At 37.0% G+C, this 20,744-nt stretch overlaps 1 protein-coding gene across 1 annotated transcript in view; it reads right to left on the minus strand.

Annotated features, from left to right (window-relative positions):
* Axn (protein axin) overlaps positions 1–20,744 on the minus strand; it is a 228,954-nt gene that overhangs the window by 187,631 nt on the left and 20,579 nt on the right. Inside the window, exon 2 of the mRNA XM_090377779.1 lies at positions 1,582–2,565. Within this exon, the coding sequence (XP_090233905.1) occupies positions 1,582–2,489 (908 nt within the window). The 5' untranslated portion in view covers positions 2,490–2,565. The remainder of the gene's footprint in view (positions 1–1,581; positions 2,566–20,744) is intronic.

A 20,744-nucleotide genomic window follows, 5' to 3' on the forward strand; every position in this document is an offset into this window, starting at 1 on the left:
ATTATTGAACAAATAATATAAATATATTATAATATAATATATTTATATTATTATATAAATATTAAATATTTATATAATAATACAAATATTTATTTGCCCAAAAACATGTCAATTTTATGTAAACTTCTGATAATAAACAAAGAAATGAATCACCTATCTTTTATTTATATTTACTGATGTTAATGAATACCTCAGTGCATTATTACTGGTATGTTAAATGTCCTAATGGTAGTGTCATTATTTCCTGAACCTGCAAGTATAATTATTGAAAATAACTTTAATTTATAGCGATAGGTGGGCCGTGAAAAAAAAAAAAATCTGCAATAATCTGCAATCTCTAAAAAAATCTGCAATACTTTAATTTATAGCGATAGGTGGGCCGTGAAAAAAAAAAAAATCTGCAATAATATACAGGAGGTATATTATTGAACAAATAATATAAATATATTATAATATAATATATTTATATTATTATATAAATATTAAATATTTATATAATAATACAAATATTTATTTGCCCAAAAACATGTCAATTTTATGTAAACTTCTGATAATAAACAAAGAAATGAATCACCTATCTTTTATTTATATTTACTGATGTTAATGAATACCTCAGTGCATTATTACTGGTATGTTAAATGTCCTAATGGTAGTGTCATTATTTCCTGAACCTGCAAGTATAATTATTGAAAATAACTTTAATTTATAGCGATAGGTGGGCCGTGAAAAAAAAAAAAAATCTGCAAACACCGGTCCACACTTGAAAAAGTTTGGGAAACCCTGAAATACAGTATATATGCACCACAAAATACATTCTCCCTTACAAGCTAAAAACTTATAAAATAACCCACTACCTATATTTTTCACTTAGTCTATCACTATAGTGATTATTTCCATCTTCGTAAGCATTCTGGCTTACTACCACCAGCCATTTGCAAAACACACATAGAGCATGTAAAATACTTCATTCTACACCTGACTCCCTTTATCTGATTGCTGTTTTTATACTTATCTGATCCAAGAAGTGCTTCTTACTTTTTTTTTTCATCTCATACACCCCCATAAGCCATTTGTACAGCTTTCTATCTCCCTTTTAACATCATAAATTGTAAATGAGGGTTATAAACACCTGTTTATAACCCTCATTTCTACAGCATTTCTCAACATGCTATTTTGTTAATGTTAACTCCTTATTTTATGAATATATATATATATATATATATATATATATATATATATATAGATTACTACCATGAAGTATGTGAAAAAAAAATAATAACGACTTTTTATTGTTAATAATATAATATGCTCACCATTATCAATATAACTGTCTAATAACTGTCTTTGTTTGTCATACATTTGTCTGAGGAAACCTATAATGTGCTATGTAAATAAATAACTTCACCAAAATGTAAACAGTAGAGCAATTTTTCAGGAATGTAAAATAGCACCCCATATTTGTTAGTAATCAAGAGTTTAAATACAGTGTAAAACAAATGCAACAATAATCAATACTAATTTATTATGGCTAGTAATATCAATAGCAAATAGAAACAACTGAATTATTATATAACATTATACCCAGCTTGAGATTCAGGCCTAATCCTTGAAGCAAGTTCCACAAATTTATTATGGTGTCTGTGCACATCTTTCAAAGAAACTTTCCCACGTGATTCAATCTGCAGTTCTGAATCTTCATGCAATGTAGGCAAAATATTCACTTCCTCTCTAGATGCTGCACTGCTACTACTTGCATCACTAAGTGAAGAAGCTCCATTATTGTGTGGCGATTCACAAACTGCATTGTTTTGCATAACCTGAATATGATGTAGATACAAATCGGATTTTAGAAAGTTGGGATATATTGTTTTTGAAATTACATCTTCTACCTCCTTCTGCGCAATGTCAAATATGGTTTGGTCCACCTGCATTTCTTTTGAATATAAAGAATCTGCAATTGTTTGTCTTGTTTCCTTTTTAATTTCTTTTAATGTTTTTTTCACATATCTGCCATAAATTAATTTAACTAGTTGCCGAATGTGGTGTTTATTATTTTCCTTTTTAAGACCTTCACATGCAAACCAGAAATTTAAACAATGTGTTTCATATTTTTCTTGTTTCAGGAACTGCTGAAATAAAGTTACACCCTCAATATCTGTTAATAGATGATGCAAATCTTGAGCCCACTTAAAATATGGAGGTGTTCCATGCTCTGTGTATGGTGAAGAGCAATCCTCACTACCTTGAGCTTCAAATTCCTGTCTTTGTGAATTCTCAATACGGTGACAAGTTGTTAAAGCATCTTTCAGATATGTGACAGGTTTCAACGCACCAGCATTACTAACACATTGCTCATTACTTTTCACAAAGTTTGATTCAAGCATAAGAAGAGGACACATCTTATCCTGTCCCACGATTTCTTTTCTTGATACTGAAGGCTGTGGCGATGCTTCCCTGGTAGAAGGGAACTGATGGACCTTTACACTCATTGCATACACTATTATAACATAAACTTGAAGAAGCCCACCTTTGCATTTTTTTCATCCACAATCATCATCATGCTTCCTAAAAAAACAAAAAAAAAACACATTCCATTAGCATCATATACTGAAATCACAAAAAAAGAAATGGGAAAGAGAAATAAAAATTGCAAGCAGTAATCATATATTTAAAAATAAAGACAGAGTTAACACTGGTGCATAACCTAAATGTACAATTTAACAATGTCCATTTTAGTGGAATCTATTAAACAAACCTTCTCTATATAATAAATGTGACCTGTCAACTATTCTGGTTTTTCCAGAAGACATCCAGTATTTCTGAGTCTTCTAGAGTTTTATTTTGTTCCCGATTTTAGTCATTATACACACTAATTTAAATTAACCTGTTCACGATATGCTGCAAATTGCACAATTATCTTTTGGGTAAGGTACATTTTTACAAAATTCATCCATTCTGTCAGGGAATATTGTCAGAGAAAACCATTAGATAATTCTCACAGGTTTTTTTGCATAGGAAAAGAACTATTTGTGATCATTTTCAAAAAATAAAACTCCTTGTAAGTATTTGCCCCCCCCCTCTGATGTAAAATGATTGTAAAATGATTTGGGGTGATTTAGCACTTAATCAGCTAATTTACATGCCCTATAGGCATTAATTGTAGCAACCTACCAGGGGCGTGATAATGTCAGATGAGCTACTGCAGAAATTGATCATACATGTTATTACATGTTCGATGTTATATGTATATCAGTTCTCTCATAACGTTCAAAAAAAGTCAAAACAGAATTTCGGTACAGCTGTTATACCATGAAACAATGCCACTATAATAATTTCAGCTAATTATATACATATAAATATGATGCATTTGCATTAACTTAAAATTTACATGTCTAAATTTTCCTTGCAGTCTAAGTCTGGGACTTTAGCCCTGAATTTTTATTAAGTATTAAACTACTAAACACCATTTGGCATCTCTCATATTGTGGAATTATTTTCACAACTGGACTGTTGGCTGCTACACCATCAAGGTGCCTACCTACCCACTGATGAAGGGCCAAATAGCAATGAAACAACTATCTGAGTGGTGGTATTCACTAAGAATAAGTAACAATAATCTTCTCTATTGGGGAAGAATTACTTATTCATAGTAAAACCAAACAGGCAACTCATTGTGAAGGTATTCACAATATGAGATGTGGTGAAAAGATACCACTATAATAAATTCAGTTAATTTACTGCATATGAATATGATGCATTTGCACTAACTTATGTCTGTAAATTTTCCCAGTCTGAGGCATGTTTTAGTAAGTTGTTGGCGCATAGGCTTCTGTGGCCATAATGCACCTCCCAAGGTTTTTGCAGTACTGTGACCCAAGCCCGAGGCGGGATTCGAACCCGCGACCTTTGGGTTGCCAGGCAGGCACTTTACCCACCCGGCTAGCCGGGTCGGCTTATAATTCTGCAGGAAGAGACACAGCTATTCAGAAGTTAGAACAAATTGCTCAAGCAGCTATAGCTTCATCTCTTTTAGAGCATCTGTATAGATATATAGTTTTTCTGAGTTTTCTAAGGTATAGGATACATGTAGCTGCTGAATCTCTTAGTTCGGCAGGAAGCCTTTTCACCATCACAGAAAGAAATTATCACAAAGAGGTGAGGATTGAACCCAGGGATGAATTCAAGGCGAAGATAAAGAAAGCCAACATGAGAACCACGGGAAACTTACCAGGCAAGCTCATTTACCGCAAACGCAGTTTCTGCCTACATTCTCGGTAAACAGATGGTGCGTGTTATCGGTAGTGGCAGTAGAAGTCGATAACGATGTATTGATTAGTTTTTTCTCATTATTAAAGCAGATTATTGGAGTTCATGAGTGTAATGCCATTGCGGCTGAAATTTACTTAAAGGTACACCCCCCAATGCCTCAGTCTTAGGGTGTTTATCCCGCCCACTGTTTTAAAATAGGAAAATGACTTCTACAGATGGTGCATGTTATTGGTAGTGGCAGTAGAAGTCGTTTTTCTATTTTAAAACAGCAGGAAGGGGGATAAACACCCTAAGAATGAGGCAGTCTGGAGGGTGTACCCATAAGTAAATTTCAGCACATTCATGAACTCCAATAATCTGCTTTTAATAATGAGAAAAAAACTAATCAGTACATCGTAATCAACTTCTACTACCATACCAATAACATGCACCATCTGTTTATGGAGAATGCAGGGAGAAACTGCGGTAGTGGGACACGAGTTTGCCTGGTAAGTTAAGCGAAGTTTTTCATGATTCTCGTGTTGGCTTTCTTTTCTTTACCTTGGCCAAATTCAATACTGGGAACAGGATTAGAAGCACTAGGTCATCGATTTTCGAGCTCTTGCAAGTGCAGTAGCACGGCCCATGACTGCTAAATACGATTAACAATTTGCATTGATGATTTATTGTGAGCTCCACTGACCGGATGGTCGTGCCGAAGTATAAAAAAGAACATTTTTTATTTTGGAAATTTCTGCTGTATTCTTGATGATTCTCACTGGCGTAATTCTCACTGTTCTAAACAATTTCAGAACCAAATTCAAATTACAGGCTTGGGGTTAATTAACATATTAAATTGTGTTTTACAAAGATATTAAATAGACTTAGTAGCATTTGTTAGCTATTTTTAAAATTTAATTAACGATTTTTGTAAGTTACGGCTCATACTGCTATTCTATCAGTGTTTTGATGCGAATATTGTAGAACGTAACCAGTGCAGAAGAATAGTAGGGTTTTAATTATGATAAATAAGTATTTTGAAGGATCTATGGAATCAGTAACTGATAGCATTGGTCGGATTTATAATCAAAGTTCATATGTGCTTGTGCAATGTTTATACAATGCAGCAAGTTTTTTCCAGATTTTATATCACTTATTGGGCATATACCTTTTGTATTTAGCTAAGGCTGTAACAAATTGACAATTGTGATTGTTACCGTATAGTGCAACTTGAGAGCACATATCTCAAACTAGATAGCGTAATAAGTATCACTGCTTTAGCTTAGGGTAGTATTGTCAATTAAATTTATTACCCTTATTAATTTTCATTGTTAATCAATTAAACTGAAATCATGCCCCAAACTACAGCAGCAAAGCAACAAGCACAAAGTTAACAGGATTGCTGTGGCTCGGGGGAGAACCGATGGGGGCGATTCTCCAACGCATCACAGCTTTAAAAAAATGTGCAAAATGTTAAATGTTTGCAGACCTTTCTGGAATAGGGCATGATTTAGCCAAGAAGGATGTCTTTTTGTGTGCTACATGCAGATAGTGTCAAGAAATCAGGAGCCACCTCAGCATTCTGATGGAAGTCTATCAGAGTTTGAAGAGTAGGATAGATTCCCCAGAAGGAATTAAAATGGGGGACTCTTCAAGCTCTCAGCTGCCCAATTCAATGCCAGAGCTCACTCTTGTGCATCAGGCAACACAGCAGCAACCTTCAGGACAGAATGCACTGGTACCATCGGAGCTAGTTATTGTTGGTGACTATTGTCAGGGAGATGGGAAATATATTGTGCAAAAAGGATAGGTGGAACAGGACCAGGATAAGTCTGCATGGGCAAAAGTAGATGACATCGAAGAGCAGATACCTTTTAAGGGCACAAAGGGTGATATTGTTGTAGACGTTGGCAGTAATGACATTATGAGTAGGAGATCTGCAGACTTACTTAGCAAGTATGGGTCAGTGTTGAAAAAAATTCAGGAGTTAGAATTAAAATTTGAAAGTGTCTGCAATTCTGTCTACACACGATCGGAGGGAGCATATGAGGTGATCGGCCCTGGAGAGATTGAGAAAGGCTCATGGGGGAGAATTTTTCTTAGCCTGGTCTGTGTTTGTTAATGGGAGAAACTGCTTCTACGGGGATGGGATACACTTGAAGAGGAAGGGTGCAAGATATTTGCTGATGCTACAGGGAGGGGAGTTACAGAGACTAATAGATTAACAGTTGCCTGCAGGCAGAGGTAAAAGTGATTCTTGCGCTGATTCTATTTGAACAATCAGCAGCCTGGAAAGCAAGGTGCTGGGGATTTCGAGGACTGTTGTGAGTCATCGTGGAGCAAGTAAATACATGCGGTGTGATAGAATAACTAAGAGTAAGAACAGGTGCATGTATATTTGCATGTGCAACAATGCTAAGAGTTAAGTAAATAAATTTGATGAATTTCAGTTGCTGGTCAAGACATCAAAGGGAGAAATTGTTGGGATATCAGAGACGTGTCACACATATAAGGAATGCAGAATTTGAATTTGGGGTGTACAATGTGAACAGAAAGATCAGACAGGGTAAGAAGGGAGGCGGAGTAGTGCTGTTAGTTAAGAAACATGAAAATGCATCCAGTTGACATGGGTGGACAGTGCAATCTTGGGTCAGTTTCGTGTGATAAGCAATGGGAAAGCAAAATTGAGATTAGGAGTGTATTATAAGCCTAATGACTCTGATGAGTACAATGAACAACTGTACAGGGAAATAGTGGGTCAGTAAATATGATTGTCTTATAATGTCAGATTTTAACTTTCCAGATATGGATTGGAACTTGACGATTGGTCACTCACACACTAGTACACTTTGTGGATTTATTGGACGATTGTTTTCTATAGCAGCATGTTCGAGAGGCAACCAGTGAAAACAACTGTACAGAGAAACAGTGGGCCAGTAAATTATATTGTCTTATAATGGAGATTTTAACATTCCAGATATTGATTTGAAACTTGATTGGTCACTCACACACAAGCAAGACTTATGTTGATTTGTTGGATGACTGCTTTTACATTATTATGGCGAAGTGTTTCCCCTTCCATGAAAAGAATGTTACAGGGGCAACGAGAGAGAGCGATACTCTTGATCTGATTAACAGCAGTGATTCTTCATGCATTAAGAATCTGCAGATAAAGGAACCACTAGGTGGCAGCGATCACAGGGTGCTGACGTGGAATTTACTCAAAGATAAAACTACCATTAGGAGTAAAGGGAAGGGTTTTTGCTTTTATGCTAAATGCTCAGGAAAAGCAATATCTCAAGGATTTGCTGGAAGTAATATTGCAACTGAGCATGAGCTCTTGCAATCGAAGACCCGCTGGTCAGTTTTCATTAAGTTTATTATGATATAGCATTAGATAATGAGGGTAAAATAAGTACAGTATTCCCAACTGGGATGGGATGAAATACTTTTTAATTTTTGCAGCATAGTTACACAGTAATGCTTTTTGTCTGAGGTGCAATGGTGGTTCATTTGCCTCGATACACAGGTTGTCTACCGGAAATGTTCTGAAGGCTCCGATCGTATTATGTTCAATAGTATTTATTCTTAAGGCATTATGTTGAATAGTATTTAGACATAACACTGTTCCTTGCAGTCATAGACAGATGATCCATAATCCAAGTGGGACTGAATTAAAGTTTTATAAAGATGCGAGAGGGAGTGTCTATCAGCATCCCAGGAGTTAGCATTAGCAAAGGTACATGATACAAGAAAGCAACCTTATACAGCATCAGCGAGAGAGGGAGGGGGGGAAAAAAAAACTTTCAATTCACCCATCCAAATGTTTGTCTAGGTCTGCTTTGAACTTATTTAAGCTATCTACCTCCTTATCCCTGCTATCTACTTCCACAACGACAGATGGAAGTTTGTTCCAAAAATCGACCACCTAAAGGCAAACTTCTGCACATTATTCTACAATTGTCTTTCTGCAATTTGAGTTTATGCCCCCTCAGGTTTGTAATCTGAACAATAGGAAGAATCCCATCAGCATTGATTGTGCTCAATCCTTTCAAGGCCTTATACAGCTTAATCAGATCACCTCGCAAATGCCTAATCTCCAGACACCAGACACCTAATCTTCATAAGAGCATCCATTTGTTTCCCTCACCAGTCTTATTGCCCTTCCTTACACCCACTCCCTAAAATGAGGCCTCCAGACCTGTATGCAGTACTCATGGTGTGGCCTAACCATTGCCTTAAACAAGGGGAATAATAATTACCACCTTATCCCTGCTAGCAAAATTCTTGTATATCATTGACAAGACACCATGATATACTCTTGCAGCCTGACTGCACTGCTCAGAAAACTTCATATCTGACTGCACAATCACCCACATGTCTTTTTGGCTAAGGTAAAGAAATCAACACGAGAACAACGAGACTGGACTCTAGCACTGCTCGCTCGGTAAACAGACGGTAGGTGTTATGGGTCTGGAGCCGAAATCGAGAAGGATATATTGATTGACAGGTAGGCGTGGCAAACAATGAAATGATTGATGGTGGGTGTGACAGACGACACACTACTGTGTTGTCATTGGTTGGCATTTATGAGTAAAGAATGGTGCATAATAGTTTTGTGATGAACGGTAAACAGTAGCGATGAATCTTTTAAAGATGGAAGAAATTTGTAAGGAAAATAAAATGGTTGATTTTTTGATGAAAACTAAATTAATAAAATTTTTGTTCTGTTCATTTTAATGATCTTCATTATGTTTTTTTATCATTATTAAAAGCAGATTTTTGGAGTTCATGAGTGTTTTTACTATATTGTTGATTTAGGTTTGGTTATGAAAAAAGGAAAAGGTTTCTTTATTATTTCGTAACCTGACCTTAAATGGTAGGTTAGGAAAGGTTTCCTTATATTTCGTGACCTAACCTTAAACTTTAAGTCAGGAAATAATATGAAAAGACAGAACGATTTTTTATATATATATATATATATAGTGAATAGCTATTGAGGTGTTGATTGACGTTATGATACGTGTGTATCTGCACGACTGTCTTTAAAAATAAAAATACAGTAATAAAAAATTTTGTTAATAAACAATTTATGCGCTAGTCCACCCATGATTCTAAAGAAAAAAGGTTAGGTTACTGGCTCCATTTCAGGAGGGGTTCAAGCTCCCATGGGATTCAAGGGGAGGTAACCTGACCTTTTTTCACCATTATGGAAAGTGTTCATTAGGGCAAGTTACCATTAGAATTGAGTGCTACTAAACCGATGTTATCGTGTGTTGCCTTCGCACACCAATCAGCACATCGCTTGCCAAGTCTACCTGTCAATCAATATATTGTTCTTGACTTTGCTCCAGACTGATAACACCTACTGTCTGTTTACCGAGCGAGCAGCGCTAGAGTGCCGTATAGGGAAACAAAATTTCTACGTAAGTTATCCGACGTTTCTCGTTGTTCTCATTTGGCTTTCTTTGTCGTCTTTTTCATTCTCCACTTCCCTGAGTGTAGAACCACCCAATTGATACATTACTCTGGGGTTACTGCTACACATATGCGGTATTTTGCATTTGTCAATGTTAAACTGAAGTTTAACATTGACAAATCAGCCCACTTCTCAGCCCATCTACCCAACTTTTCTAGATCCTGTTGCAGTAGCATATTGTTAATGACATTACTCATTAACAACCCTGCCAAACTTTGTATCATTTGGCAACTTCACCATTAAGCCTAATATACCTTGAATATCATTGATAAATATACAAAACAATAATGGGCCCAACACCAAACCCTGGGAAACTCCACTAATACCATTAGTCCAGGAATAGCAATGTTTATTGATTACCACTCTTTGTCTTCTCCCACTCAACCATCCTTCTATCCATTGTAGCAATTTGCCCTTAATGCCATACTGCTCCAAATTGTACAGCAGTCTTTCATGTGCAACCATATCAAAAGCTTCCCTGAAATCCAAGTACTGTATACGATATTAAAATTATTCTTTGCATCTGGTTCAATCGTGACCACATCGTAGTATGCAATCACATTAGTCAGACAAGACTGCCCTTTAACAAACCCCAGGCTGTGTCTGAATTATTACTGCAGTCTTGTCTAGATGATCCTGCAATGCTTCTTTAACCAGCGACTCCATTATATTCCGCAGAACAGAAGTTAAACTAACAGGTGTGTAATTACTAGTGTCTTTTTTTTTTTTTAAGCAGAGATAGCTCTTAAGAAGTTCAATTTCTTAGACGGGTCATTCGAAGGTACGCTATATGATTGTAAATAAGGTTATTGTCTAAATACAAACCCAATAAATGAAAATCATTGGTAAGAGGAATCACGTTATTTTTTACATATATTTCATGATCCAGATGTAATTTGCATTTTTTACAGAAACGAACTGCCATGGATTCTGCCAAAGAATAGCCATTCCATTGCACCCACGATTCTATTTTGGCAATGAATAGTTGAAGTTGCCTTTCAATGGCATTCAGTTTGTGACTGCCAAGAGATAATGAGGTCATCAGCAAGCATGTATGATTCAACTGTTTTTTGTATGTCTCGTGTCATATTTGTAATTCTTATTGTAAATAATGTTGCACTGAGGATGGAAAACTGTGGTACACCCTCCTCTTGTTCAAATGAGTTGTATAAACTGTTCATATATCTCACCTGAAACATTCTGTGGTGCAAGAATGTTTTGTATAAATTGGAGTAAATGTATCCTCAAATTAAAAGAATGAAGGTCGTGGAGGACACTATATCACCAAGTGGCGTCAAAAGAATTCTCAATATAGAGATTAACCATGACCAGGTGTTGTGTCCTTACAAAGGCATTGCAGTTTGCTGCTTCTTTGATCATCACATCTAAGGTTTAGTGATTCTTCCCAAACCCATACTGGGGATCTGTTTAGCAGACTCTTCGTTTCCAGATACCATGTTAGCCACCTGTGAACCATTTTTTCTAAGGCTCTGCCCAAACAGCTAGCCAGTGAGATCGGCCTGTAACTATGTGGGATGGTATGATCCTTCCCTGGCTTCAGAAATGCTAATACAATTGAGTGACACCAGGAGTGAGGATAAGTATTTTCTAAAAATATTCGGTTGTAGAATTCCAACAGAGAGGGCACTGCTTTGTTATTTAGTTTTTTTAACATTATATATCAGACTCCATCCGGACAAGCAGCAGTAATAGATGTTTTATTGAGACTCTAAAAGTTCCGTTAAAATGAATGGCTGATTATACGGGTGCGATACCACAGTTGAAAAGTTTATTTTATGTTGTTCTGCAGATGCCTTAATTTTTTTGAATGGTTTGGATATGTGCTGGTATATATACTGGCAAACAATTTGCCAGCTAATGCATTCACTATTTCTGTTGGAGCAGACAATTCCTGCTCTTTCCAGTTTAGAATTGAGGCTGGAGACAGCATGTATTTACCATTAAGTGCTTGGATTTTCTTCCAGATGAATCTGTCAATTTCCTTGTTAATGGTGAAAGTAAAACTTATCCAGGCCTCTTTCTTTGCTTGTCTTCTTATTTGGTGGAACTTGGTTTGAGTCTTTTAAAGTTAATAAGATTAGTAATTGTAGGGAGTTTGTAAAACAAATTCCAAGCTCTATTTTTTGTCTGTTTAGCATGTAGGCATTCCTGATTCCACCAGTAACTGCTGTGTTTACATTTCCCAGGCAAAGATTTAGGTATTGCAGAATTTTCAGCTTGTAATATCTCATGATTGGTGATAATATTTATGGGGCTGGGGGACTGGACTATCTCATCATCAAACTGGATTAGGGAGGCTTATTCATGCTAGCTTTCCCTACGGAATTTCCAAGTGGATCGCTGTAATGGGAATAAGTTTACTTGTGTTTGAACCTTGAAAAGAATCAGTAGATCACTATTTAGCAGGTTATCACAAACTTTCCACTCTGTATTGGCATATCTGGAGGGAGAACAGATTGAAAGGTCTATTGCAGTCATGGATCCTGTAGAAAAATGGATATAGATGGGTTTGCCAGTGTTTAACAGGGTAAGGTTATGAGTATCAAGCAGGGATTCTATCGTTTTACCCTTTTGGTCAATAGTTGGAAATCTCCAAAGCAAATGATGAGCCTTGAAGTTCCCAAGTAAGCAAAATGGAGATGGCAGCTGATCTATTAGATTTTCTAAGTCATCTAAAGAGAAAGAGAAATTAGGAGGGAGATATGAAGAGTATATTGCAAGGGTGATACCAATTAAAATGTGCACTGCCACTACTTCAAAAGGTTGGTTGGTTGATTGGGGAACTTCAAAAGGATTCTGAAGAGAACTATGTTTGGATGGAATGTTGTTTCTGACAATAATCACCACCCCTCCATTAGCTGGCATGTCAATACTCCTATCTTGTCTAAAGGTGGTATAATTTTTGACAGTAGGACACACTTGTGAATTTAAAAGTTTCCTGTAAGGCTATGCCAGAAGGTTTGCACCGATCAATAAGATTCCACAAATCGTCTTTTGTATTCTGAAAGCCTCTGTAATTCCATTAAAGAATTCTTTCCATTATGTAGTTTTACAGGTTGTTTTCAGTTCTGACAGTAAAGAAGGGGCGGATCATGTCCATCTCATCGGTTGCATGATTCAGATATGGCTAAAATGCTATATCTGAATCATGATATCCATTCTGGTGGAGATTGCGATTCCATGATGACTGCAGTTCCATTTCTGTCACTTTTGGTTTTATTGTAGAAGAAATATCAGTTGGTATGGTAATTGGGGTATTACTGGCTTGTTCAGTTGTTTGTTGCAAAGGGCACTGGAAACAGAGAGCAATGAACGTGCCCAAATGGGCAAAGATATATTCGGAGAAACTGATATATCAGTCTGAATCCCTAATGACTGGAAATGTTGAGCAACTGTGGCATGTGTGCGCTTTGTCTCTGTTTCGATTATTTCCTTCTCGCTACTGAGTGTCACTTTGTTTTCTACCCTAATTTCTGAATTTTTTTTCCCTTCCTTCCATAGTACACATGTTTTTGAGTAAGCCCTGCTTACTCAAAAACGTGTACTATGGAAGGAAGGAATAACCCTTACAATTTGGACAATGTGGAGTGGCAGTGGCGCAATCAGAGTGATTGTTTCCATGACCCACAGTTGGGACATATTGCCTCAACTCTACATGCAGTTTTGGGAGTGTCCGTATTTTTGGCATTTGTAGCACCTGATGGGATTTGGGAAATATAGTCGGACAGAGCAATGTAGATAGCCAGCTTTCGCAGACATTGGCAAGTTAGGAGAGCTAAACGTGAGAATTATGCTCGTTGTTGGAAACAGAGTACCATCACATCTTTTTGAGTCTTGGATGACTTTTTGTTCACGTAGCTCTCAGACAATTTCCTCCTCTGATATAGTTAATAAATCCTATTCTGTTATTAGAGGAGTTTAGGGGGGCATGGGGAGTAACTTTTATTTGGTGTCCTCCAAAGGTTGCGAGCTTAAAAAGCTTCGCAGAATGCTGAGGTTGGGTAGTCTATCCGAAGATCACCCAACTGGAGTTGCCTTACTGATTTAGGTGATCGGGATCCTGCAGGAGACAATGCATTTCTGCACAAGGAAGGGTGATAATTTACTCAGAGGTCTGATAGAGAATGCAAAATGAGGAAAGCTGGTATTTCCTCTTGAGGGGTTGATTTCAACCTCTTCAGTTGAGAATAGTCATTTGCCATGTTATTTGCCTCTGGTTTTGGGCTCAATTGCTCTAAAGGTGGAAATGTTTTCCATCTTTGCTACTTTCAGCCATGAGAGAGTGGATTTCTTCTCCAACGTTACGAGCAGAATAAAGGTTAGTGTTGGTTTAAAGGGGAAAAAAAGGTGGTTTTTCCTTTCTGAAATTTTCTTACATTTCATAACACAAGTTATTGATTAAAGAAGATGTAAAAAACTTTAAACTAAAGAACTGTGACTTTCAGTAAATGCTCTATGAATCACTCGGAAAATCGCTTGATCACTATAACACTTGGCACTGGGGTCCACAATTTAGTTAAATCTTAGTACTGGTAAACGCAAGGTACTGCCCAAATGCAGTACTATGCATTTACCAATGTTAAACCTCTGTTACCCCCTCTCAGCCCATCTGCCTAATAGTATGCCTTGATTCCTGTCATGAACCATCCTACCAACCTTTGTATCATCTGCACAATAAGCTTGATATGAATTCGCCAATATCATTAATAATTATTGTAAAGAGTAAATGGCCCAGCATTGACCTGTTAGCAACTGCAGTAATAACATTAATGCAAGAGCAGTGATGATTTATAACTACTCTGTCTTTTGGCACCGAACCATCCCTTGCCCACAACTTACTCCTAATACAACTGAACCAATTTGTACAGTAGTCTGTCATGTGGAACAGTTTCAAAATCATTACTAAAATATAAATACAGTGGAACCTGGATAAGAAATTCCCACATAAGTTTTCCTCTGTACTAGGTTTGGTTTTTTAAGTCCCAATTTCAACTCTATGTATTGTAATGTATAATTTTTCCCTCTTAAGAATTTTCCCAGGCAAAACGTTTTCCCACATAAAAAGTTCGTGATAAAGAATACATAGTGTATTATCATAATGACGTTTTCCCACTTAAATGTTTTTTAAATATAGAAATTATTTATTTTTAATATTAAAAAAAATATTAAACAATATAAAAACATTTTGGTAATCTAACAAGAAGAGCAATGATAGCTGCTCCTCTTATTGCCAAGCATCATTTTAGTTCGTACTAAATCACCAAAATAGGTGATATGGCCTCGTTTTTGATATACAGTATCTCATACTATGAATGCCTTCATAACAAGTTATTCTGATATTGGACTACCTCCAATAAACAACGCTTCGCCGATGGAGAAGATTAATCTTACTTATTCTCAGCAAATACCACCACCCATGGATGGTAGTATCCACTTAAAATCCACCAGCGAAGTGTTCCCTAATCCAGTGTAAAAGTATTGCTTACTCAAGGTAATTCGATATGAGGGCAACTCATTGTGAAGGCATTCATAATATGAGATATCACAAAAACTATGCCATTTCACCTACTTCGGTGATTTTCTACGAGCTAAAATGATGCTACAGACTATCTTGTTCAATTGGTGAATTTTCCATAGTCTGGGGCTTTCAGCGCTAAAACCTTTTTAGTATAAACATTTGGATAAAATGGAAGTGACATTGTTTTCGTTGATATGAATAATTGGATAGTGTCGATCACATGAAGCACAGTGAAGCATTTGCCATTAAGTTGTGAACTGAATTACTTAGTGGACTGCTGTTCTGGCTTATCGTAATTGTCACCTTTTAAGCCTTAAGGTATGTTGAAACTCCAATGGAGCTCATCGTTCCAACTTGGTAATGAGTTTAATGAACAATGTTAAGCAATCATAAATCCTCAGTTTAAAAATGTTTCCCATAGGTAGAGTTAGAGTAAAAATATTTATAAATTTTGAAATAGTACTTAAAAATGATCTAACTTTTGTATCTTTTAATTTTTATTTGTGTAGTTAATATTTCATACCCTTAGGTCATTTTCCCACATAAGTTCTACTGTATATTATATGAAATTATTGTTTGTAATTGCATTCCTTCTTGAACCACTGACTCCGAAGCCAAACTTACAGGTACATGATTGCTCACTGTCACTCTTTGATCCCACTTTGTAAATCCCTCTTCTATGGGAATCGCCACTGAATCCAAGTTTGCTTTCATAATTATGGTCAAAGGTTTTCATTCCTCTTTTGCTTCTTTGTTTAATAGAGCCAATCAACTCCATGTGACTAATTTTCTTTCAGCTTTAATAATTTCTTTTATATTTTGAACTTTATCTTCTGTTGGAAGTTGTTTAGAGCATAAAAAAATTTGTGAAATTTTCTTGTTTCATGGCTCTTATTTACTATTATGTTGTCTACGTACCTGCTCCAGAATTTTGGTTTGACGTGTTTTTCTAAGAATTAATTTTCCAGGTGTGTCATAAATATTTTTGCCATCGAGAGAGAGAGAGAGAGAGAGTGTTTCCCATGCTTAGGGCCATAAGTTGAGTGTAGAACAAACTATTGAAGGAGAACTATGGTTTGCCTATTGATAGATCAATGAGTTATATTATTTCTGAGACTGAGTATTGGGTATCAGAGGAAGACGTGGCTATCCAGTTTTTCTAGAAGATTTTTGCTGCTACTAGTACAATACGACTAGATACCAAGAGTACCATTAGCTATTGTTATTGTTATTTGGTTTTTAGAAGCATTAGCAACTAAGGCCATATTGCTCAGGGAATATACGGTGGTCATTCCCTTGACCTTTCCGCATCCTCCATATTTGGTGGTGACGGGCTTGAACGCCGGTCTAATCAAGAAGCGTGTGCTACACACTGCTGCTCCTTCCCACCTGGCTACGGAGGCACAGTACCATTAGCAAGCAAAAAAAAAAAAAAAAACTCAGAGCACTGAGAATAATTTGGTGTGGGGGGGGGAATAAAAATCAGGGTTGTTTTTGCCAAACCAACTTTAGCAGGATATAGAGCCATGCATTTCAACAGTTAAGATGCTAAGAGTATGAGGAAATTAAGCAAAAATTCAGCTCTTGATGGGAAAATTTGAAGGAAAAGTTTGGTGTTCTTGAAGGAACTAACATTGTTTACTTTGAATTGAAATTAGCATAGGCACATGATGCAAGAAAGCAAGCTTATATAGCATCAGCCAAAAAAAAAAAAAAAAAAAAAAAAACAACCATCTCATTTCAGCCATCCACTCGCTCCAAATGCTTGTCTAGTTCTGCCTTGAATTCAAACTATGCACTTTCACAACAACTGATGGAAGTTGGTTCCAACAATCAACCACCAGCTGCCTGAAGGCAAACCCTCTGCCATTTATCCTGCAACTGTCCTTCCTCAACTTGAATTTATGACCCCCCCATGTGCGTAATCTGAGCAAGAGGAAGAATCCCATCGGATTTAAGCTGGCACATTCAAAGTCTTAAACACCTCAGTGAGATCCTTGCAGGTGCCTTTCTCTAGATGCTGCAATTTGGAGAACTGAAGCCTTTCTTGGTAAGACCTCCCTTTCATTCCCTTCACTAATCTCATTTCCTTCTTTGCACCTCTTCAGTAGATCCTCATCTTTCCTAAAATGAGGCCTCCGTACCTGTATACTCTACTCAACATGCTGCCTAACCATTGCCTTGTACAACGGTATAATCACCTCCTTATCCCTGCTAGTATAGTTCCTGTATATCACTGACAACAACCCTTGAGCTGTCCTGGTAGCCTGTCTGAATTGCCTAGAGAACTTTGTATTTGACTGCACAATTACCCCCAGGTCTTTTAATTTTCAACTACCCAGAGTGTAGTAAAACAAGGTTAGTATGTTATTTGGAGATTACTACCATCATACACTTCCTTCCATTTGTCAGTGATAAACTTCAACTGTCATTTCTAAATCGATCTGGCCAATTTTTCTAGATCTTGTTGCAGTAGCATACCTTTATTACTGCCATTAATTAACCACCCTTTCTATCATTTACAAACTTAGACATTAATCCTGGTATAGCTTCATCATTAATAAATATAGAAAACAACAATGGGTCTAGCACTAAACCCTGGGGGACTCCACTAGTAACATTAGTTCATGAAGAGCAGTGTCCATTAATAACCACTTTGTCTTCTCCCACTCAATCATCCCTTTATCCATGGCAGTAACTTGTCCTTAATGCCATACTGCTCCAATTTATACAGCAGTCTTATATGCAACAATATCAAAAACTTTCCTGAAATTATAACTACATAGATGGTCCTGCATTATTTCTTTAACCAGTAACTGAGTTTTTTCCCCTGAAGTCAAACTTACAGGTCTGTAATTACTCACTTCACCATTTGATTCCAATTCTGAATTTTAGATACATTCACACATCTCCTGTCCACAGGAACCATCCTGAAATTCAAAGATATTCTTTGAATTTCAGGATGCTGCCTAACCCTAGATGATTTCACATTTTTGATGTGAAATCATCTATGGTGGCACTAGAGTAAAATCGATTGGTATATCTATCTATCATAGGCTTCCATGGGTGACATGGAAGCCTATGATAGATATAAGTTGGTCTGTAACCAAGTCACAAAGGAGATTAGGCAGGCAAAGGCAGACTACGAAAAATCTTTGGCAAAGGATGCAAAGAAATGGCAAAGGATGCAAAGAAAAACAGAAAAGAGTTCTTTACCTATTTAAACTCAAGAAGGAAAGGGATAAATCAGATTGGTCCACTTGATATTGATGGTTCAACAGTTGAGGATCCTGCTCAGGTGGCTAACAATCTAAACGAGTATTTTGCATCTACATTCACGCATGAGGAGTTATTCAGGAAGGAGAATGACGTAGGTAAAGTAAACATTGGCAGTGAACTAGATGATTTTGTAATAACTGAGAGGAAAGTGGAGGCACCTGGGGTGGATGGGATCTATCCAGTGATATTAAAGGAGGCAGCAAATGAAGTAAGCAAACCCCTAGCCATAATTATGAGAGCTTCTTTGGACTCAGGGGAGGTACCCATAGACTGGAGATGTGCAAATGTAACCCCAATTCATAAAGGAGGATCAAAGGCTGACACAAGTAATTATAGACCTGTTAGTTTAACTTCTGTTCCAGGTAAATTAATGGAGGCACTGGTTAAAGAAGCACTGCAGGATCATCTAGACAAGAATTCAGTTATAGCTCAGACGCAGCATGGTTTTGTTAAGGGCAGGTCTTGCCTGACCAATTTGATTGGATACTATGATGTAGTCACAAAAGAACTGGATGCAGGGAATAACTTTGATCTTATATATTTGGATCTTAGAAAGGCTTTTGATACTGTTGCACATGGAAGACTGCTGCACAAATTGGAGCAGTGTGGCATTGGAGGCAAATTGCTGCTATGGATAAGGGGATGGTTGAGTGGCAGAAGACAGAGAGTGGTAATCAATGGACACTGCTCAACGTGGACTAATGTTATTAGTGGAGTTCCTCAGGGTTCAGTGCTGGGTCCGTTGTTGTTTTCGGTGTTTAAGAATGATATTGATGATGGTATATCAAGTTTAATGTCCAAGTTTGCAGATGATACAAAGGTTGGCAGGGTTGTTAAGGACACTACTGACGCTATGCTGCTGCAACAGGATCTGGAAAGGTTGAACAGATGGGCTGAGAGGTGGCAAATGAAGTTTAACATTGACAAATATAAAGTACTACATATGGGAAACAGTAACCACAGAGCAACGTATCAACTCTGCGGTACTACACTGACAGAGGTGGAGAATGAAAAGGACCTGGGGGTAATTGTGCAGGCAGATATGAAGTTCTCTGAGCAGTGCAGACGAGCTGCAAGAGTAGCTCATGGTGTCTTGTCAATGATATACAGGAATTTTTCTAGCAGGGATAAGGAGGTGATTATTCCCTTGTATAAGGCAATGGTTAGGCCACATCTTGAGTACTGTATACAGGTCTGGAGGCCTCATTTCAAGAAGGATGTAGAGCTGCTGGAACGGGTACAGAGAAGGGCAACAAGATTAGTGAATGGAACAAAGGGTTGCTCTTATGAAGAAAGGCTTAAGTTTTGCAAATTACAGAGTCTGGAGACTAGGCACCGGCGAGGTGATCTGATAGAGGTGTATAAGGCTTTGAATGGTTTGAGCATGCTCAATGCCAATGGGATTCTTCATCTTGCTCAGAATAATCACCTCAGAGGGCATAAATTCCAATTGAGGAAGGACGGATGTCGGATAGATGTGCGGAAATTTGCCTCTGGCCAGTGGGTGGTTGGTTGGTGGAACCGACTTCCATCACTTGTTGTTGAAGTTGATGGTCTAAACAAATTTAAGGCTCAACTGGACAGGTATTTCGAACGAACGGAGGGGTGAAATGGGAGTGGTGTGTTTTTTTTTTTTTTTTTGGCTGATGCTGAATAAGCTTGCTTTCTTGCATCATATGCCTCTACTAATGCTAATGCTAACGAAATGTTTTACGGAAATGATGCAATTAACATTACTTCTTATTAGGTGGCTGTTAGATTTTAAATGACACAAATGACGTTTCCTGAATAGAGCTAACAATGCCAACTCAGTCACTAAAGTTGGTTCAATAGAGTAATTTCATTCTAAGATATGGAAATGACGTCACTTCCTAAATGATGCCAACTCAGTCACTAACATTGATTCAATAGAGTAAGCAGTGGGTGGTAATATTATGCAAGAATAAAATGCAGGCTTTAATAAAATCTTACAGAATTCACTGTATATATATCTAACACTATCTGTTGAAAATAGTGCAATAATGTGCAACTGATTACAAACGAACTTTTTTTTTTTCTGCTCTGAGAATTAAGACCATGGGATTATTCATGAAGTTTAAATCTGGTTGACAAAACAGATAAAATGACAAGGTAGTAATTATAAGTGTTTTCAGGCATAATTAGATTAAGTTCTTTTGCACCTGGAAGGTATTGCTCTAA

The sequence above is a fragment of the Mastigoproctus giganteus genome, chromosome 7 (assembly GCF_048544385.1).
Source record: "Mastigoproctus giganteus isolate SK-2022 chromosome 7, ASM4854438v1, whole genome shotgun sequence".
Taxonomy (NCBI): Eukaryota; Metazoa; Arthropoda; class Arachnida; order Uropygi; family Thelyphonidae; genus Mastigoproctus; species Mastigoproctus giganteus.